Raw genomic sequence first — 21,154 nt, 5'->3', positions numbered from 1 at the left:
TCAAGATTTCTTGATGATATCTTTTTCATCTGGCATAGTAATAAACAAGATCTAGAAGCTTTTTTTGAATATCTGAATTCAGTGGATTTGAACATCAAATTCACCATGACATACCACCAAACTAAAATTGATTTTCTAGACATTATTGTTCGAGTACAAGGGGGCAGAATTAATACTTCTTTATTTCGAAAACCAGTCACTCGTAACACCATATTACACTTCACCAGTTTTCATCCTTTTAAACTTCGTTTTAACTTACCTGTTGGTCAGTTTTTGCGGATACGCAGGATCTGTTCCACTCTAGACGAGTTTAAGGTACAAGCTGCTAAATTGAAGGTACGCCTCCGCAATAGAGGCTACCCGGAGAGGTCTATAAAGCAAGCTTTCTATAGAGCTAAATTTGCACATAGAAATCTGTTGCTGCAGGAACCATCTAGTGAGCCAGATGAGATTGACAAGCTTACTTGTATCCTTCCTTATTCAAGAGCAGCGAAAACAGTAGTAGATATGTTCAGGAAATACTGGTTCATAGTACAACCCCACAAATCCCTAAAAATTTTTCCCAGGATAGCGTACACACGAGGCATCACCTTAGGGCAACGATGCAATTTCCAAAAGTATGGAACTCGTCCTGAGGAAGGGGAGGTGGGCAACCATGGTATATGTGGTCGATGCCAATGGTGTCCCTTTGCTATTCAAGGGGACTCTTGGCAGGTCCCTGGGAGATCGATGATTTTAAAATCCAAACATAAGACGGACTGTAATTCGCAGGGGGTTATCTACATTATTGTATGCCCCTGCGACCTCGTATACGTGGGACGTACTAATAGAAAAATAAAGACGAGATTGACCGAACACAAATCTCGCATTCTAAATGAGAACACACATGCACCCCTGGTAGAGCATTGGATGCGTTGTAAACACTCTATTTCCGATTTTAGATGGCGGGTCATAAAAAGAGTGACGGGATGGGCTGGGGAAGGTGATCAAATTAAACTAAATGAAAGTGAACAGAGATTCATTTTTTCATTGGATACTGTTGAGCCAAACGGGCTCAACAGTGAGATCGAATGGGGGACATTGTAATTTCTTGCTGGGACCAATTGAACAGCAGGGGGCGGAGTTTGCATTGAAAAGGAGACTATTTAAATTTAGTCCGAAGGACGCCGCCGCCATCTTATTCTCATAACTACAGGAGTCGGATGACAGCGGCACCCTTGGTGAGCGATTGTTGTAGACATATTTATAAGTTACAATATCTTATCTATTTAGGGCAGTACACAATTGTATGTAGCAGCTCTTCTTATTTTATTTATTTTTGCAGGGAGACCCTTGATAAAACACCAGGACGTGTGAAACATGTCGGGTCTGACTCCCTGGGTCTTTGGCTGAGATAAGTACTAAGTACTATTTACTTTCCAAAAGATATAAGTGGATAAACTAGCTTCAACTAAATAAATAAATATTTATTCAATGATAAACTAATTAAAATTGAAAGAAAAAAGTAATTTATATAAAACTTGCTTCAAAAATTGACAGCCAATGATGAAGCACCACAATATGCTTCCCGAGATATGAAATATTTTAAGCGGTGGAGTGGTGGGGCTGAGGCGTCTTTTTGAAAAGGAAAGAGAGCTTTATATACATCCAGACAACCACTATTTTTACATCAATAAAGATTTGACTGGATAGATAATATAATAAAAATAATTTTCTGCCACATTTTGCATTCTCAAAACTTTGACCATTAAAAAAAGTAATGTTTCAATTAAGCAGATGTTCAAAGTGTTCTCCTTTTGCATGAAGGCACGGCCTCAGCCTTGGCTGCCACTGATCTATGGACTAGTCAATGACACTCTGCTTCAGCTCAGCCCAAACAAAGTTGAAGCGCTGTTTAAGGTCTTCCATGCCAGATATAGCTGTCTGATAGATGCATTCTTATATCAGTCCCCAGATCTGGTAATCAACTGGGTTTAGGGCTGGTGAATTTACAGACCACAGGTCTGGACCAATGAAGTCTGGGATCTCCCGATGAAGCAGTTCTACAGTATTCCTTTACCCGATGTGCTGGGGCATTGTCCTGTTGGAAGAAAAAGTAGTATCTTGACATGCAAAGGATCACTGGCAACAGCTTCTGAGTCAAGAGGACATATCGGTAGTATGCACCATTGAGCTTAAGCCCAGGATCAATGAAGAACAGATTTAAGTTTTGAGATTGCAACCAAGACCATGACTGATTGGCAGTAGGCGTTTGGCATTAACCTCATGTTTCAGTGTTGTTGAAGGCATGTACAGGAGATCATTCTGTGTGCTAGTCAGTGGAGTTATTGTAAATATCTTTTCATCTGTAAACCAGATGAAGCTGACACTGTGCTCTGGGTACTTGGTTAAAAGCTGCTTGCACCATTTCAAGTGTGTGTCTTTGTTGTGTAAAGTTAACTCTTGGGCACGATGCTTTTTAAGACACTTTAATTTCAGATTGTTGTCTGACTTTTTCCTGCTTTTCTTACTATATGGCGGTGCATACTCCTGGCTCAGTACAAGATTGTGTACAACTTCAATGTGCTTTTGTGTGCAAATTGAGCATGGTCATCTGCTGCCTAGTTTATGATCCATAGTGCCCGTTGCTCAGATCTTGCGTAGCAGCACATCAAGACCGTTTTTGTTCCAACCCTTCTGTAGGAACTCTTTCAACAATCATTGACTGCTGCAACCTTTTAGTAGTACCAAGTACTTTATCAGAATTTGGTCTTCTGCAGTGAAAACCATTTTGATACAGAGACTGTGTAACAAACGATTGTCTGCTTTTGTGCATATCCCATAGCAACAATTTGTTTTCACAAGGCAGTGTTGTGGTGTGGGGGGAAATACAACATTTTACATCAACTTCATTCAGAACACGATGCACTAAATTTCATAAGACTCGGCTGAGTTCTGTGGAAGATACAACAAAACATTTTGGTTCACAGTGGAGAAGTAATAATGATTTCCTCAATGATGATGGGAATGAACCACACTTTAAAGTGAAGGGGAGCCAGTTTCATAAAAATTGTAGGATAATTGTCTGGCAATGTGACTTAGAAAATTTACTGATTGTGGCTATTAAAGATGATAGAGGTAACATTCATACTCATATTGGAGATGTTTTAAGCCAATTTTTGGATTATTATAAAGCTTTATATTCTTCTGAGCTTTATTCAAATAAAGAAATTGAAGGAAGATAATTTTTTAACTTAATTAATGGGTCAAAAGTTTCAGAGCATTTAAAAGGAAATTTTGAAGCGCCTATATCATTTAAGGAACTCCAGACAGCATTGAAGTCTCTCAGAGTTGGATCCGCTCTGGGTAGTGATGGATTCACAGTGAAGTTTTTCTAATCTTTTCAAAATATACTATTACTTCATCTGTTAAATTTATATCAATCACAACTGACTAAGGGTTGTATATCAGGTACTACGGCAGAAGCGTTAACCATTGTTTTGCCGAAGCCAAACAGAGATCCCATGTTGTTTCAAACATAATTTCTTTAATTAATGTGGATGGGAAAATCCTGGCTAAATTATTGGCTTTAAGATTAGCCAAGGCTCTCCCTTATATGATTGGTATGCACCAAACGGGTTTCGTTGCTCAAAGGCATTCTGCAAACAATACCAGATTGGCATTTCATATACTCAATTTAGTGAAAACAATAGAGGATCCGGCCTTTTCTGTCTCTCTGGATGCAGAGAAGGCCTTTGATCATGTAGAATGGACTTTCATGTATCAAGCATTGGATTGGTTTGGAATAGTATCTGGTTTTATTCAAATGATTCAAATCTTGTATAGTTCTCCTTCTGCCAGATTATATATTAATAACACATTCTCAGAGCGTTTTTGTCTGGAGAGGGGAGTTAGACAAGGATGTCTCTTATCTCCTTTGCTTTTTGATATTGTTTTGGAACCCTTGCTGTTGACCATTCAGCAGGCAAGGGAGATACAGGGAATTCCATATGCAGGTTAAGATTATAAGGTTTCAGCCTATGCAGATGATATTTTGCTTCATTTGAAGAATCCTGAATCCACCATTCCGCATTTACTAGAATTGATTGATCGATTTGGCAAGTTCTCTGGTTACAAAACAAATTGGAGCAAATCAGAGGTTCTTCCATTAAATGTGCATTGTGTAAAAGGTTTATTCGACCCCTTCCCATTCCTTTGGAAGGAAAAGGGTATAAAATATTTGGGTATCATGATTCAAAGAACATTGGAAGATACAATGACAGTAAATGAAAAATCCTTATTATTGAAAGTCAAAGAAAGGTGTGAGCATTGGAACCCATTACATCTTTCTTGGTGTGGGAGAGTCCAAACCATCAAAATGATGATTTTGCCTGTAGTTTGCTACAAAATGAGTATGTTGCCAGTTTATAAAAAAGGGCCCTTTTATAAAAAAAATTGAATGGGATTCTTAAAAAATGTATTTGGCTGGTTAAAACTGCTAGAATAGCCTTAGTATCTTTGCAAAAATCACAATCGGCGGGGGAGGGGGGAAGGGGGAGTAAATTTTACAAATTTTTATAGGTATCATCAAGCCTTCATATTGTGTCAGGGTATGCATTGGATCCTTCCTGAACTCATGGAGAATCTACCGGACTGGCTGATATTAGAGTCATCTCATGTCCCCATTACGTCTGATTTGAATAACAATAGGAAGATATACAATGGTATTCTGTGAATTATTATCAATTAATTACTATTGGCTTTCACAGTTATTAAATCTTTTCCATTTATGTTTATTTCTTATCATAGATAAATATCTAAAATTATTATGGTGATGTGCTCAGACCTGTAACCCAATAAATAGTGAAGCCACCATCATGAGTTTAACAAGGGGACCATCATTGCAACCACCTGTCCCCGTCCCTCCCTGAATAATCTTGATCTTAATACTGTTCAGATACTTTGTTTGTACTTATCTGAATAGAGAGGGGTCTGCTGTTCTTCTTAATCTTTGTTAAATCTCACTGGTGACTGTGATCTACCCAATGTAGTGAAGATTAAAATTCAAAATTCAATGCTGATTGTGTTTATCCTCATTTACTCCCGTCCCCCCGACTCGAGTTTCGTTTGCTTCGTCGGGGAGGGACACTAAAAGTGAGATCAAAACAAAATGTTCATTATTACTACTTTTCTTAAAACTCTTACAAATTGTTATAGATCCAAACTACATCTCTTCTATATTTTCTTTAAATTCTTAACTAATGACTATATCTTATTGTGTTACCTCATATCGGCTCGTTGAGAACAGAATCTTTCAAAGTCTTCAGGTCATCTGAATAACTCTTGTCTATCTCTATGCTTATATACAACGCTAAACAGGAAGGGGTTGATCTAATGACATCCCCGGATGTAAACGCCGCCAGGGAAATTCAAAATTATGCTAAATGGCTAACCACTCAATATCCACATTCAAACCTCGTGGGAGTAGGGTCTGCCAGTTATATATAAACCGTTGTTCTTTCTGGATTAGGAATTTTGAAATGTCTCCTTCAGTGTTGTGAATTTGTATTAACACTGTATATTTGAGATCTTCCAGTACATGTGATTTTTCCATCCAATGAGATACCAGGGGGGCGGAGACTCGATTTTTTCTTATGTTACTCAGATGTTCTATAATTCGCGTTTTAATCATGCGGATTGTTTGTCCTATGTAGAGTTTTTTACAAGGACATTGTATACAATAAATCACTTTTTTCGATTCGCAGTCTGTTCCCGTGTTTAGTCTAAAACATTGTCCTTCCTTCCCTGGTATCTCTATGTGATCGGTATCCAATATATAACTGCAGACCCTACATTTCCCACAAGGCTTGTGAGGAAGCATGTTCCTGGCATTGTAATGGTTTTGATTGTGTTTTAACTGTTCCCCCATGTTTTTAGCTCTGGAGAATGCAAATTTAGGTTGGTTATATAAAGATGGATAATACTGCAGTATTTTCCAGTGTTTCAATATAATGCGTTTTATGGCATTGCTTTTGTTGGTATACGGCATGACACAAATTATATTTTGTTCTTCTTTCTTCTTTTGCTTATCTTGCATTAACCATGTTCGGTGACAGTTTTTTGCCCTTTTCCATGCTTTCTTAACGGTTTTCGCAGGATACCCCCTATTGATAAATTTGCTATACATTTCATTCACCTCTTTCTGAAAATCAGTCTCCTCTGAGCAGATTCTCCGTAAACGGAGAAACTGCCCAGTGGCTATACTGTTTCTTAATGCCCGTGGGTGAAAGCTCTGATACTGTAATAACGTATTTCTATCCGATAGTTTTTTGTGTAGAGTGGTGGAGATATGTTGGTCTTGTTTAATAATCTTTATGTCTAAAAATGTAACTTGATTTCTATTGATTGTATGAGTAAAAGTTATGTTCTCATCTTTTTGATTAAGTTCTTCTAAAAATATATTTAAATTATTTTCTCCACCACTCCACACAAAAAAAATATCGTCTATGAATCGCTTCCAGCAAACTACGTGCTGGAAGTGTGATGATGTGTAAACATGTTTTTCCTCGAACTGAGTCATGTAGAGGCAAGCTAATGTTGGGGCCACTGTGGCCCCCATTGCTACCCCCTTTGTTTGGAGAAAAATATCATTTTCAAACTTAAAATAATTATTATATATAACTAATTCTGCTAATTTTATCAATAAAGATATTTTCTGATCTGTTAAGTTGAGTTTCAATAATTGTGTTTTAACTAAATTTGTTGCTTCTTTCTGTGGAACATTAGTATATAATGCCACTACATCTGCAGTTACTAATATTGAGTCTTCTGTTATTGAACTCGTCAAATGTTGTTCTATAATCTGTAAAAAATGTGAGGAGTCTTTGATGTATGACTCAGCCCGAGGAACTAGATGTTTTAATTGGCTATCTAGATATTGGGATATAGGCTCTAAAACTGAGCCTATTCCAACAACTATTGGGCGACCCGGTGGTTTTGTATCTGATTTGTGAATTTTGGGTATGAAATTAATTTTGGGTATTCTGGGAAAATCGCTAGTGAGAAATTTACTTTCTTTAATTGTAAGTATTTGTTGGTCCCTGGCGGCGTTTATCATTTCATCTATTTGTGTTTTGATCTGTATAGTTGGGTCCTGCTGTAGTTTTGTATAGTATGTCTTATCAAATAGTTGACGCAAAGCTTCTGCCTTATAATCCTTGTAATCTTGGATGACAATTCCCCCTCCTTTGTCTGCCCTAGAAATGATTATTGATTGATCTGCTTGGAGGCCTTGTATGATATTCCTCTGTAGGTGAGTTAAATTCGAATGATTAATGGGTCTGCCTTGAGATTCTAAATGTTGGACATCTCTTAAGACTAATTTTTCAAAAGTTGTTATTAAGGGATCCGGTTGTCCTGGTGGCATCCATGTGGATTTAAGTTTCAACCCCTCTGGTAAAGAAGGTACATTTGTTTGTTTATCATGGAAAAAGTGCTTCAATTTGATTGATCGAAAAAATCTTTGGAGGTGTGTTCTGGCTTCAAAGCTATCATGTTTGATGCTCGGAACAAATGAAAGTCCTTTCATAAGAACCTCCTCTTCCTCCTTATCCAGTCTTCTCGAGGAAAGATTAAAAATCCCTGTATTTTTTAATGTATTTATTTCTTGTGTTTGTTCGTGCTGCGTGTTTCTACTTTTTTTGCTGTAATTGTTGTGCCTTCTCTGGGTTGTCTGAAGAACGGATTTCCTCTCTTTTGGGTAGTGCCCGATTATTTGAAGAAGGCATAATAGACCAGAGTATAACTTGGGATGACGTTAAATATATTCACAAATCGTTAATTAGATCTCAATTACACTCAGCAGCATTAGTGGAATACTGCCATTTTATGAGAGTACCTAGAGGTCTAAGACTATATAAGGAACCAAGGTTCCAAGAAAATCCGGAATACATTAAGAACTGGAATGAAACCTTGACTCGTTGTTCAATAGACCTAATGTTGCTAACTATTGATGCATTGGCACCAGTAATTGAACAGCAACAGAAGGAATTAGGAACTAAATTGGAAATGATTAAGCAACAATCATCAGATGAAGGATTTATAATGAGCTATCAGGAACATCTAGCTCAAATGGACCAATATCAAAAAGAACAACGTCAATTGAAAATAAAAAAATTTCGACGTGATGAAGCAGATTTCACCAGGGGTTATGTATACCCCTGGATGAATCGCAATGTGAAAACCAGAAGACAGAAAACCATCTATAATAAAAACAAAAAGATTACGTTTAATCTTTCTACAAGAAATTCTTCATCGTCATAAGAGAATTTATCAGCTCCTCAACAACAAAATGAGTCAACATATAAAGATCTTAACGCAGTGCCAGAATCTTTTTTAAGAATACAACCCAGAGAAGGCACAACAATTACAGCAAAAAAAGTAGAAACACGCAGCACGAACAAACACAAGAAATAAATACATTAAAAAATACAGGGATTTTTAATCTTTCCTCGAGAAGACTGGATAAGGAGGAAGAGGAGGTTCTTATGAAAGGACTTTCATTTGTTCCGAGCATCAAACATGATAGCTTTGAAGCCAGAACACACCTCCAAAGATTTTTTCGATCAATCAAATTGAAGCACTTTTTCCATGATAAACAAACAAATGTACCTTCTTTACCAGAGGGGTTGAAACTTAAATCCACATGGATGCCACCAGGACAACCGGATCCCTTAATAACAACTTTTGAAAAATTAGTCTTAAGAGATGTCCAACATTTAGAATCTCAAGGCAGACCCATTAATCATTCGAATTTAACTCACCTACAGAGGAATATCATACAAGGCCTCCAAGCAGATCAATCAATAATCATTTCTAGGGCAGACAAAGGAGGGGGAATTGTCATCCAAGATTACAAGGATTATAAGGCAGAAGCTTTGCGTCAACTATTTGATAAGACATACTATACAAAACTACAGCAGGACCCAACTATACAGATCAAAACACAAATAGATGAAATGATAAACGCCGCCAGGGACCAACAAATACTTACAATTAAAGAAAGTAAATTCCTCACTAGCGATTTTCCCAGAATACCCAAAATTAATTTCATACCCAAAATTCACAAATCAGATACAAAACCACCGGGTCGCCCAATAGTTGTTGGAATAGGCTCAGTTTTAGAGCCTATATCCCAATATCTAGATAGCCAATTAAAACATCTAGTTCCTCGGGCTGAGTCATACATCAAAGACTCCTCACATTTTTTACAGATTATAGAACAACATTTGACGAGTTCAATAACAGAAGACTCAATATTAGTAACTGCAGATGTAGTGGCATTATATACTAATGTTCCACAGAAAGAAGCAACAAATTTAGTTAAAACACAATTATTGAAACTCAACTTAACAGATCAGAAAATATCTTTATTGATAAAATTAGCAGAATTAGTTATATATAATAATTATTTTAAGTTTGAAAATGATATTTTTCTCCAAACAAAGGGGGTAGCAATGGGGGCCACAGTGGCCCCAACATTAGCTTGCCTCTACATGACTCAGTTCGAGGAAAAACATGTTTACACATCATCACACTTCCAGCACGTAGTTTGCTGGAAGCGATTCATAGACGATATTTTTTTTGTGTGGAGTGGTGGAGAAAATAATTTAAATATATTTTTAGAAGAACTTAATCAAAAAGATGAGAACATAACTTTTACTCATACAATCAATAGAAATCAAGTTACATTTTTAGACATAAAGATTATTAAACAAGACCAACATATCTCCACCACTCTACACAAAAAACTATCGGATAGAAATACGTTATTACAGTATCAGAGCTTTCACCCACGGGCATTAAGAAACAGTATACCCACTGGGCAGTTTCTCCGTTTACGGAGAATCTGCTCAGAGGAGACTGATTTTCAGAAAGAGGCGAATGAAATGTATAGCAAATTTATCAATAGGGGGTATCCTGCGAAAACCGTTAAGAAAGCATGGAAAAGGGCAAAAAACTGTCACCGAACATGGTTAATGCAAGATAAGCAAAAGAAGAAAGAAGAACAAAATATAATTTGTGTCATGCCGTATACCAACAAAAGCAATGCCATAAAACGCATTATATTGAAACACTGGAAAATACTGCAGTATTATCCATCTTTATATAACCAACCTAAATTTGTATTCTCCAGAGCTAAAAACATGGGGGAACAGTTAAAACACAATCAAAACCATTACAATGCCAGGAACATGCTTCCTCACAAGCCTTGTGGGAAATGTAGGGTCTGCAGTTATATATTGGATACCGATCACATAGAGATACCAGGGAAGGAAGGACAATGTTTTAGACTAAACACGGGAACAGACTGCGAATCGAAAAAAGTGATTTATTGTATACAATGTCCTTGTAAAAAACTCTACATAGGACAAACAATCCGCATGATTAAAACGCGAATTATAGAACATCTGAGTAACATAAGAAAAAATCGAGTCTCCGCCCCCCTGGTATCTCATTGGATGGAAAAATCACATGTACTGGAAGATCTCAAATATACAGTGTTAATACAAATTCACAACACTGAAGGAGACATTTCAAAATTCCTAATCCAGAAAGAACAACGGTTTATATATAACTGGCAGACCCTACTCCCACGAGGTTTGAATGTGGATATTGAGTGGTTAGCCATTTAGCATAATTTTGAATTTCCCTGGCGGCGTTTACATCCGGGGATGTCATTAGATCAACCCCTTCCTGTTTAGCGTTGTATATAAGCATAGAGATAGACAAGAGTTATTCAGATGACCTGAAGACTTTGAAAGATTCTGTTCTCAACGAGCCGATATGAGGTAACACAATAAGATATAGTCATTAGTTAAGAATTTAAAGAAAATATAGAAGAGATGTAGTTTGGATCTATAACAATTTGTAAGAGTTTTAAGAAAAGTAGTAATAATGAACATTTTGTTTTGATCTCACTTTTAGTGTCCCTCCCCGACGAAGCAAACGAAACTCGAGTCGGGGGGACGGGAGTAAATGAGGATAAACACAATCAGCATTGAATTTTGAATTTTAATCTTCACTACATTGGGTAGATCACAGTCACCAGTGAGATTTAACAAAGATTAAGAAGAACAGCAGACCCCTCTCTATTCAGATAAGTACAAACAAAGTATCTGAACAGTATTAAGATCAAGATTATTCAGGGAGGGACGGGGACAGGTGGTTGCAATGATGGTCCCCTTGTTAAACTCATGATGGTGGCTTCACTATTTATTGGGTTACAGGTCTGAGCACATCACCATAATAATTTTAGATATTTATCTATGATAAGAAATAAACATAAATGGAAAAGATTTAATAACTGTGAAAGCCAATAGTAATTAACCCATTACGTCTGAGCCATATTTTGAGTATCAAACTGCCTAAAATATATAAAGACAATAGTATTCTTTTTTCCACCTGGAATACATTAAAATTTATTAACATTTTAACACTTACTCCAATACAACAATCCACATGTCATTCTCTATATGGTTAAACTCCAAGATACAAATCAGCGAGTCTAAAATCCTCTGGAAACATTGGCTGCAGGCAGGCATACATACTTTAGATGATGTGATCTCAAATATGAAAATGCTAAATTTATTACAACTGCAACAATCATTTGGCATATCAAAGTCTCAAACTTATAAATGGTTGCAGTTGAAACAGGCCATTCAGAAAGGGTTCCCTGATTGGCACAACTTAAAAAATCAGTATAGCTTGCCGGGCCTATGTTTCCAGACAGGTTTGCAAGGGCATCAGGCCGCCAAATGGTATAAATGAATATCTGAGTATTTGAATAAAAAACCTAAAACAAGCCTAAAAAACATTTGGAGCATTGAGATAAAGTACCAGATTTCTGCTACTCAATGGCCATGGATTTGGAATTGGAGGATGAGATGTACAGTGTCAGCATCTATGAGACAAACCTGGTTCTTTTTGCTACATAGAATTTTTTGGACCCCTGTTTGTTTACAAAAGTTGGACAGTTCTAAGTCTAATAGATGCTGGCATGGTCATCTTGAAGTAGGGACACTGGATCATTTGTTGTTTTATTGTCCTTTGATATTCAATTTTTGGAAATCGATATGGGGCAAATTAATATGATACTGGAAACATTGATTCCATTGTCCTATGATGTGGTCATATGTGGGACATTGCTGAAAGTTAAAAATCCATTAGACAGGTATAAAAGCAGACTTCTTATAATTATGACAGGGATTGCCATGCAAATGATCACCAGGAATTGGAAAAACGGGGACAGGCTAAACTTTTCCTTTTGGTGGGAAACTTTATGTCAATGTTACAGATATGAAAAAATGAATACGGAAATATTGGGACATAATAAAATATTTAATGCAACATGGGGTCCATTAATGGAATTTGTTAAATCTGATTAATTGAATAAGCCTTCAGTTCCTACTTGATTTTCAAACACATCCAGGGAGGGTGGGAGGGAGGGATACATTTTGAATTATTATTTGATTGGAGGTAGTGGGAGGGAGGGGGGAAATATATTTTGTATTATTATTTGATTGGTTGTATGTGCTGTTCAATGTATTGCTTGTTTGTTTTCACTCGAATTGAAATCAATAAAGAATTATTTTTTAAAAAAAGAAAATTTACTGATCAAATAGTTCATCCCAGACCACTGAATAGACTCAAAATTATGCCAAATCATATTTGATGGAACTGCCATAATATCCAAAAACAAAACAACTCCCCCCCCAAAAAACAAAGAGAACTGCAGACACAATGTACAAGATGCAGGCTAAATGCGGTTAATGTTACCACCTTACAGCCATAATATCACCAATGTACAGAGGAAATTGTTGCTCATCAGTATGATTCTTAAACTGAGATCTAATTTTGAACCTCTTATCCTGGAAATAATGCACCAATTGAGTGGCAGTGGATTGAGAATCACAGAATGTGGCAACTATCTCATCTACATATATCAAATAGCTTATGCACCACTATAAAAAAGTGTTTAGTACTTAAGATATTATCATCTATTAATTTAGAGAAATAACTCTTTTTTAATTCAGTAATTATCATGTTAAATTATATTCCCAAGTATCTCCAATTTAGTTTATTATCTTCTGTGTATTCCTTTACCCAATTTCTCTTATGTTTTCTGCATAATCTTTTCAGCTTCAACAATTTTGCATTAAACTATATATGCCTAGTAGCCTTAGGCTTATATTTACTTTCTTGGCCCATATTCTCTAAAGCAGTGATTCCCAACCCTGTCCTGGAGGAACACCAGGCCAATCGGGTTTTCAGGCTAGCCCTAATGAATATGCATGAGAGAGATTTGCATATGATGGAAGTGATAGGCATGCAAATTTGCTTCATGCATATTCATTAGGGCTAGCCTGAAAACCCAATTGGCCTGGTGTTCCTCCAGGACAGGGTTGGGAACCACTGCTCTAAAGTATGCCCTAAGTTAGGCGGGGCCTTAGACACCTAAACCAATCAGGGCTATAGTCCCCTCCCAGTGCATCCCAGAATGCACTGGGAAGGGGAAGGCCCGCCATTTTGAAGAGGCAGGCCTGCTGGCAGGAGGGTGTGGGCACCCCTCCTGGTAGTCTTCCAAATAAGGTATGGAGGGGGATTGGGATATCAGAGGCTGTTCAGCCAGTCAGGTGGGAGGGGGGAGGGAGGGTCAGCTCCTTGAGCTGGGGGGGAGGTTCCTTGAGGGGGCATGGCCCAGCACACTAGGGATTTTGTTTAGGGGGGCTGGCGGGAATCAGGGGCACCCCGTCAGCTGGTTCGTGGCTTCTCCTGTCAGCGGAGCCTTGATCGGCTGATTGGAGCTCCGAAGTTGGCAGGGGAAGCCATGGATCAGCTGGGAGGGTGTTTTTTTTTTTTTTTTTTTAAAGGGGTGCAACTGTTGTGTGTGTACAACACACATTCAACAGTTCCAGATCTGCTGGAAATTAGCAACCCTAAAAGGGGGGGGGGGTGCTCCCTTTTGAGCATCGCTAGGAGAGCTCACTTAAATACTAATGAGCTCCTAGCAATGCGAGCTCACTTAAATACTAATGAGCTCCTAGCAATGCATTTGCATAGGGTTCTCGGAAAGCACCACCTATCGGGTATTGATTCTGGATTTAGCACGGGCCAATTTCCAGATACTGGTGATAAATTCTCTTTAAATGCACTGGCATTTAGAAAAAATGTTGACTGCTGTGACTTATCAGAAAGATGCTTATTTTGGTTTTATTTTCTACTATATATTTAGATCAACAGGTGATTTTTTTTAATTCAAAGAAATTTTCTTATATAAAATTAAACATGTATAATACTGCACATTTTTAAATAACTTGCGTTTTCAAAATCATCATCTAATAAAATAGTTGTACCTTGTTTTATCTTTGTAACTACTTTTGCTGGCTGCTGAAGTAGATCGTCCAGAAGTATCCGGTCTTTCGTCCAAAATAAAGGGCAAACTGAAATAGCACAGATTACTTTTAGAATATTAAACAACTTAGATATGTACAAAAAGATGGGACTAATCATTTAGGGCTAGATTTACTACAGTGCATACAGTGTTTGTATTTGCTTACACCTACTGTATTAATGCAGGAAAAATGTGAGAAACCGGGACCCAGTGACAGAAGTTCAGATTAAGGGTCTTTAAATAAAAGGGCAGAATCCACTTCAGAAGGAATTGGAGCAGCCCCCTCTTTCCCTGCCCCCTCTCACCACAAGGGCTGTGTGGACTGAATTTACGTCATTGGTGGGATTTACTAATAATACATGTTAACCACATCTTAGTAAAACTAGATGCCACTCGTCATTAGTATGATCATGGCTTGTGGCCTTCTACCTTCCCTTAAAGACCACATGACACTAAAGAGCTAAGATCTGACAGACTCCTCATTTACAGTTTTAGGGTTTAAAATTTTTTTCATTTATATGCATTATTAAGGTATAGTAAAAGTTGGGCTTTTACCATGCCTTAATTTTGCATGGGAGGAACTAACCAGCAGTTAGTAGCGCAGGTTAGTCACTTTCACAGTAGATAAATAATACTGCTTGTGTTTAACTTTACAAGAATGGATTATTCACACTGACCAGGAACACTGGATGGCTAAGCCAAGACCTAATGCTCATGGGCCGCTTCTTAAAGGGACTGGTCAAAGTGCCAGTGCTCTCCCCGACATACCACCTAGATGCCTCCAATCACAATTTCCTTTCAATGCTGACCTGAATTACAACCCTCTCAATGCCCCCCATTCACAACTCTCTGAAGACCCCTTCCAATCATTTGTCAACCCTGAAGACCTACCTCCCTTTTCTCCTAAAATACCCTCATTCAGGCTTACCTTACAAAACCATTGTTATCTAGTAAGGTCAGAGCAAAGGTGATCCCCAGTCATTTCTGTCCTTTGCTATCACTAAGGGGTCAAACTGCTGTATAAGGGCTCCAGTTCAAAGTAGCTAATATATAGAAGTGATAGAACCTATTTTTTTCTTTACTCTTTCCTTAAATCCAGAATTTTCAGAACAAGAGGCAAGTCCATTTTTTGACATTGGATCTTCTACTCAGACGGGAGTAACTGAAATCATGTGCTAGCCTTACCGTAAAACTCATCAAATTTTATAAAGAACAAAATATCCACTTGTACAACTCTATAGATTACATACAGTACCTCAGAGGAAAATTATTTCCATACTTTAAGCTTTCTACTTAACACTTTATATTTGAACAACATTACTCATAATTTGCATAAGAAATGTCAGTCTAATGAATAAGTAAAGGTGACACAGCAATGTAAGACAGCTTTAAAAAGCACAATGAACACTTTTATTTTTATTAGCAAGCACTACCAGTTGTCTGACAAAGCGATGGGGCCGGGCATGGGAAACATAGCATGGTAGATATAGTATACAAGTGTGGCTAACTTAGTATGACATGACAGTATGGTATATTACAAGGCATAGCATAAGAATATAGCACAGTGAATACTTTACAGCGGACTAATAGTGTTGGTAAGCGAAAAAAACAGGCTCTCCTCCCTGTCTCACCTCCCTGCCCTGTACCCTGTCCCTCCTCTCTCCCAATGTCCTGCAGGCCTCCACCGAGCCTGCCGTATGACCTGGTGGTCCAGTGGTAGGCCGGGGCAGGAAGGATCCCTCCAGTCTCCTGTCCTGGCTAACTCTAAATTTTTTTAGCTCTCTCCTGTCCTGGCATACCAGGTCATACGGCAGACTGGTGGAGGCCTGCAACAAGTCCGGGGGTGGGTGCTGACCCGAATATAAGACCAGACCACCATTTTAGAGCCCAAACATCTCATCATATTCGAGTATATATGGTATATAGTAGATAGAATGGGAGGGCTCTTGCACAGTGGAGGCTACATATTATATTCAGGGGTTGACTTGGCAGGGTAGAGCATTATATAATGCTTAATCTAAAGTGCAACAGTTCACGGTATGGTGGGTAAAGCGCATCAGTGTTTGTGACACGTGACAGCAGGGACAGCAGCCAGACACTGTGGAAGTGACTCAATAAGATGCTGGGTGATTGCTAGAGGTATCTGGAGAAATGCAGACTGCAGAGTGACCAACAGTTGTGACGGATGCATGGTGGTGGATCCAGTTATCGAAATGTCAATCGAGCATACTCACGTCTGTGTTCCTGCTGTATTCCCTTGAAGGAAGCTGCTAGTTTAATCGGACTCTGGGGTTCGCACTCAAGGGGATTACCAGACAGACTCTGACCTGTGCTAGGTCACCCAGTCTCGGTTTGTCTCCAGACTGGGTCGACATACGGCAATTCACGGCACAGTGAGATCAGCAGTAAGTTAATGCCCTGTATTTCACATGGGTATCTCATTGTCTCTTGGGGTCCCTGCAGATTGAGCCTTTGTTTGGCGGGGATTCCTATTTCTGATTTATAAAATCTGGGGTGTCAGTTCGGAAGGTACCACAATTTTGGTGTCATCCTTTCTTTTATGACACTCTCACTTTTCCTTCCTTCTTCCTGAGAAAAGAAATGGGGAGACGTGCTTTTATTCACTGCATTTTTTGAAAGTGCGTAGCGTTCTCCACGAGCTAGATTTCTAACGACTTTTAGTTGTTTAGATCAGTGTTCTTCAACCTTTTTACACCCGTGGACCGGCAGAAATAAAAGAATTATTTTGTGGACCGGCAAACTACTAAGACCGAAATAAAAAACACATTTTCGCCCCGTCTCCGCAAGCTCAGTCCCCACAAACCATCTGATCCCATCTGCACAAGCCTCAGTTATGATTTTATATTGAACGTATTTTATTAAAGTATAAAAAGAAACAATATTCTGTACAATTGTCATTTTATAAATATAAATATTCAGAGCAAGGACCAACAAAACCCCTGTCTCCCCTCCCCTTCACATATATCCCCTCTACTATCAAGAAAACTGAACAAGCCAAATTATTACAGAATGCTACACAGAAATATCATGCTAACAGACTACTGCAGTCACACATGATAGGAATAGTGTTAGGCTTTGCAGTCCCCAATTATGTCTCTAGCAGGATATATATTTCAAATCTGATATATTGTAATGACAAAATAGAAATAAAATGATTTTTTCTACCTTTTGTGGTCTCTGCTTTCATCTTCTTTCCACTCTTCCTTCCAGCGTCTGCCCGTTCCATCCACTGTCTGGCCTCTCCCCCTTCCATATGTATCTGACTTCTTTCTATGCCCCTCTCCCCTTTCCATCCAGCCTGTGCCTCCTCTCTCCTTTTTACATCATTCATTCCAGCTTCACTGCTTTCTTCATTTTTATCTCTCCTACACCAGATCTAGCATCTTTATCCCTCTCTCATTTCTCTGCTGACCCCCTTTCCAGCATCAATCTCTCTCTACTTTCTCATTCCTGTCTCTCCCCTTTCCCTCCTCTAATCTCCCTGCCAGCTGTTTCCTTCCTTTTTTCCTTCTCCCTTCCCTCCTCCCCCCTATCCAACAGTAGCTCTCTTCCCATCCCTTTCCCTCTTCCCCTCCCAGCAGCATCTCTCTTTCTACCTCCCTCCAGGTGCAGTAGCAGCTCTCTCTTTATCCATCAGCTTCCCAGCCTCCAACAGTGGCTTCCTCTCCTTCCAGCAGCTCTCAGTACTTGCCTGCAGCAGTGATTTCCTTAGGCAGCCTTGGGTCCGTTGCCACCTCTGAGGAAAGGGGAAGTTGCCAAAGTGAATCACTGCTCTGGTAAGTACAGAGCTGCTAGGAGAGGAGACAGCCACTGTTGAAGGCTCCCCATGATCTTACTCCTGCTGTGCCCTGCACATTCACGCCCCCCCTCCCCAAGCTGGCAAAAACAGCTTTGCACCGCAGGCCCTGCTGCCCAAGACGAGCCGGAGGCCCCTACCCGCCGCATCCTGCACGTGGGCAGACTCTCAGCACAAACGCTGCTGATGGCCCCAATCGACACGCTGACCTCCCCGCACACGCTGACCATCTCCTCTCTGCCTGCACTTTCCCCATGGCCCTCTTCGGCGACTCGGCAGGGGCAGTGATCAAGACAGGCTGCCAACGTCGGGACCTTCCCTCTCTGAGTCCCGCCTATTTTGTTTCAACTTCCTTTTTCCGCATAGGCGAGACTCACAGAGGGAATGCCCGACGTCAGCAGCCTGTCTTGATCGCCCGAGGCTGGGAGGAACAGAAGATATCTGCGAACACCACCGGGGCAGGAAATTTAACGGCGTCCATCTCGCCGGTCCTGCGCGGATTGGTAGGAATTTTCTGCGGACCGGCACCGGTCCACGGACCGGCGGTTGAAGAACTGTGGTTTAGATCACCTTTTTGTATTCTTCACAGGACGCCTCAAACGTATGGTGGCGTCCAAAGCCTCCATCGCTCGATGGGTCCAGGAGGACATTCTTTACGCTTGCTTGATGGCAGGGAAGTGGTTGGCGAAGGAACTTCATGACCATTCCACCAGAACAATAGCTACTTCTTGGACTCGGTCCAGAGGTTTTTTCCTTGGAGGAGTTTTGTCTCGTGGCTACTTGGTCTTCCAAGAGTGCTTTCTCTCAGTATTACTGGTTGGATGTGGGGGCGCATGCGGTAGGGGGATTCTTGGTTTTCCACTAATAATATATTTATGAATGACATAAGATATTAATTTCATGTGGTATATTTTAGTTGTATATGAATTTGGGAGGGGGCTGGGGGTTAAATCTTCTTGTTGTATGATATTGTAGATTTTCAAGTGATGTTGTACTATAGTTGTTTGATATTTACTGTACACTTGATGTAAGTTATAAAATGAATAAAGAAATTAAAAAAAAAAAGAAATGTCAATCGAGGTGGCCCCAAATGTGCTGGATTGGGTTAAGGTCTGGGGAATTTGGAAGCCAGGGAAGTAGCTAGAAGACTTGGTCATGCTCTGTGAACCATTCATGAACAGTTATGGTAGTATGACATGTCACATTGTCCTGTGTTAAAGATCTCATCGGCCAAAGGGAAAACTGTCAACATGCACGGGTGTACTTGATTGGCAAGGATGGAGAGATACCATATCGGTTATGAGTGTCTTCCAGAGGTATCATGGGCCCAGACTATATCAAGAAAACAGTCCCCATACCATAATGCTGTCGCCACCAACTTGTTTACATCCAACAATGGCTGCTGGGTGGGTGTTCTTGGTGGTTTCATGCCCGACACACCAATGTCCATCCTTTTGTTGGAACTCAAAACATGACTCATCGGAGAAGGCAACCTCTGTCAGTCAGTGCAAGTCCAAAGTCAGTACTTCTGTGCAAATTGCAGCCGTTTTTTTGCGATTAATCCTCATGAGCATGGGTACAGTCACCAGCCATCTGCTCCAGAGCCCCATTCGCAACAGGATTCAATGCACAGTTGTTTTGGACACACATCTGGAAGCCTCTGGTTTGTTTGGACAGTGAGTTGCTCCACAGTAGCGTGCCGATTGGCTCATACTAACCTGCACAGCCAATCTTCACCTCTTGCATTGATGACCCATGCTGTCCCACAGTTACCACATCGGGTCATTGAAAAAGTTCCATTTGTCCACTCAAGTTGCACTTTAACCACAGCAGCCCATGAACAGTTCACAAACTCCGCAGTTTCTGAAATGCTGCCATCCTTGGCCCAGTAGCCAATAATCATGCCTTTTTCAATGTCTGATAAATTGTGCTTTTTCCTGTGACAGCCATGGTTGCTCTATTGGCAACATGTTGACATATCACCTTATATACCCATGAAGTCTGTGCACGACACATGCATTCTTTCATTGGCTGTGCACCCCTGACATCAGAGGCAGGCGGTGGTCATAATAATGTGGCTTGACCATGTATTTCCATTTAGTTGTTCCAAATAATGACACATAAACCCTCACATCAGCTCCAGAAAAAGAGGATTTCAGATCTGTAGATGATAATCTCGGGATCTTTGTGACTTCATGGATGATTTTTGGTTTGCTTTCAGGGTGATCTTGACAGGATGACCAACCTTTTCCATTTCTAGAGACTATCTGACAATGAATGGATGGAGACCCAGATATATAGAAATGGTCTTATAACCATGTCCTGAGATGAGATTCAATTACTCTATTTGTAGGGTCTCTGAAATTTCTATTGATTGTGGAATGTATTATTCTCTCTACCTCTTATGGGTGAAGTCAAATTAAAATGTTTTGGACTGTCTATAACAATGGTCTCAAACTAGCAGCCCACCAGGTACTATTTTTAGGCCCTTGGTATGTTACCAATATTCTGGAACGTTGCCCGCCTCACTGCTGTAACCTCACACAAGCACTTTCCTGCATCTGTACATGATTGTGAGGTGGAGTGGAGAGGACAATCATGTACAGATGAAGGAAAGCGCTTGCTTGAGGTTACAGCAGTGAGGCAGGCAACGTTCCAGAATGTAAGGTAACCACTGAAGGCAGTGCAATTTGTGCATGTGTCTGTAATCTCGTGAACTTGCGTGAAATTTGGCACCTCTCCTGGTGGTGACTGCTTGATGTGAGATGGCAGTTGTGTCAGGTGATAGAGGAGGTGAGAGCTGAAGGCAGTTGCGGATGCAACCGCTGGACATTTAAGGCACAAGTTTTCCAGGCACAAGTTGGATATTGATTCTCCCCTCTACAAAACTATTTTTTCTGCGACCT

The 21,154-nt window shown here is 39.7% G+C and overlaps 1 protein-coding gene across 27 annotated transcripts in view; it reads right to left on the bottom strand.

The window, feature by feature from the left end:
- Positions 1-21,154, bottom strand: part of ARMC3 (armadillo repeat containing 3) — a 194,200-nt gene that overhangs the window by 17,343 nt on the left and 155,703 nt on the right. For all 27 annotated transcript variants that reach the window (XM_033931336.1, XM_033931354.1, XM_033931353.1 and 24 more), the window contains one exon: positions 14,394-14,480. In XM_033931336.1, coding sequence (XP_033787227.1) covers positions 14,394-14,480 — 87 coding nt within the window. The remainder of the gene's footprint in view (positions 1-14,393; positions 14,481-21,154) is intronic.

This window comes from Geotrypetes seraphini, chromosome 2 (assembly GCF_902459505.1).
Source record: "Geotrypetes seraphini chromosome 2, aGeoSer1.1, whole genome shotgun sequence".
NCBI classification, from domain to species: Eukaryota; Metazoa; Chordata; class Amphibia; order Gymnophiona; family Dermophiidae; genus Geotrypetes; species Geotrypetes seraphini.
Note: the sequence above shows the minus strand (reverse complement) of the source record. Positions and strands in the feature narration are given on the sequence as shown.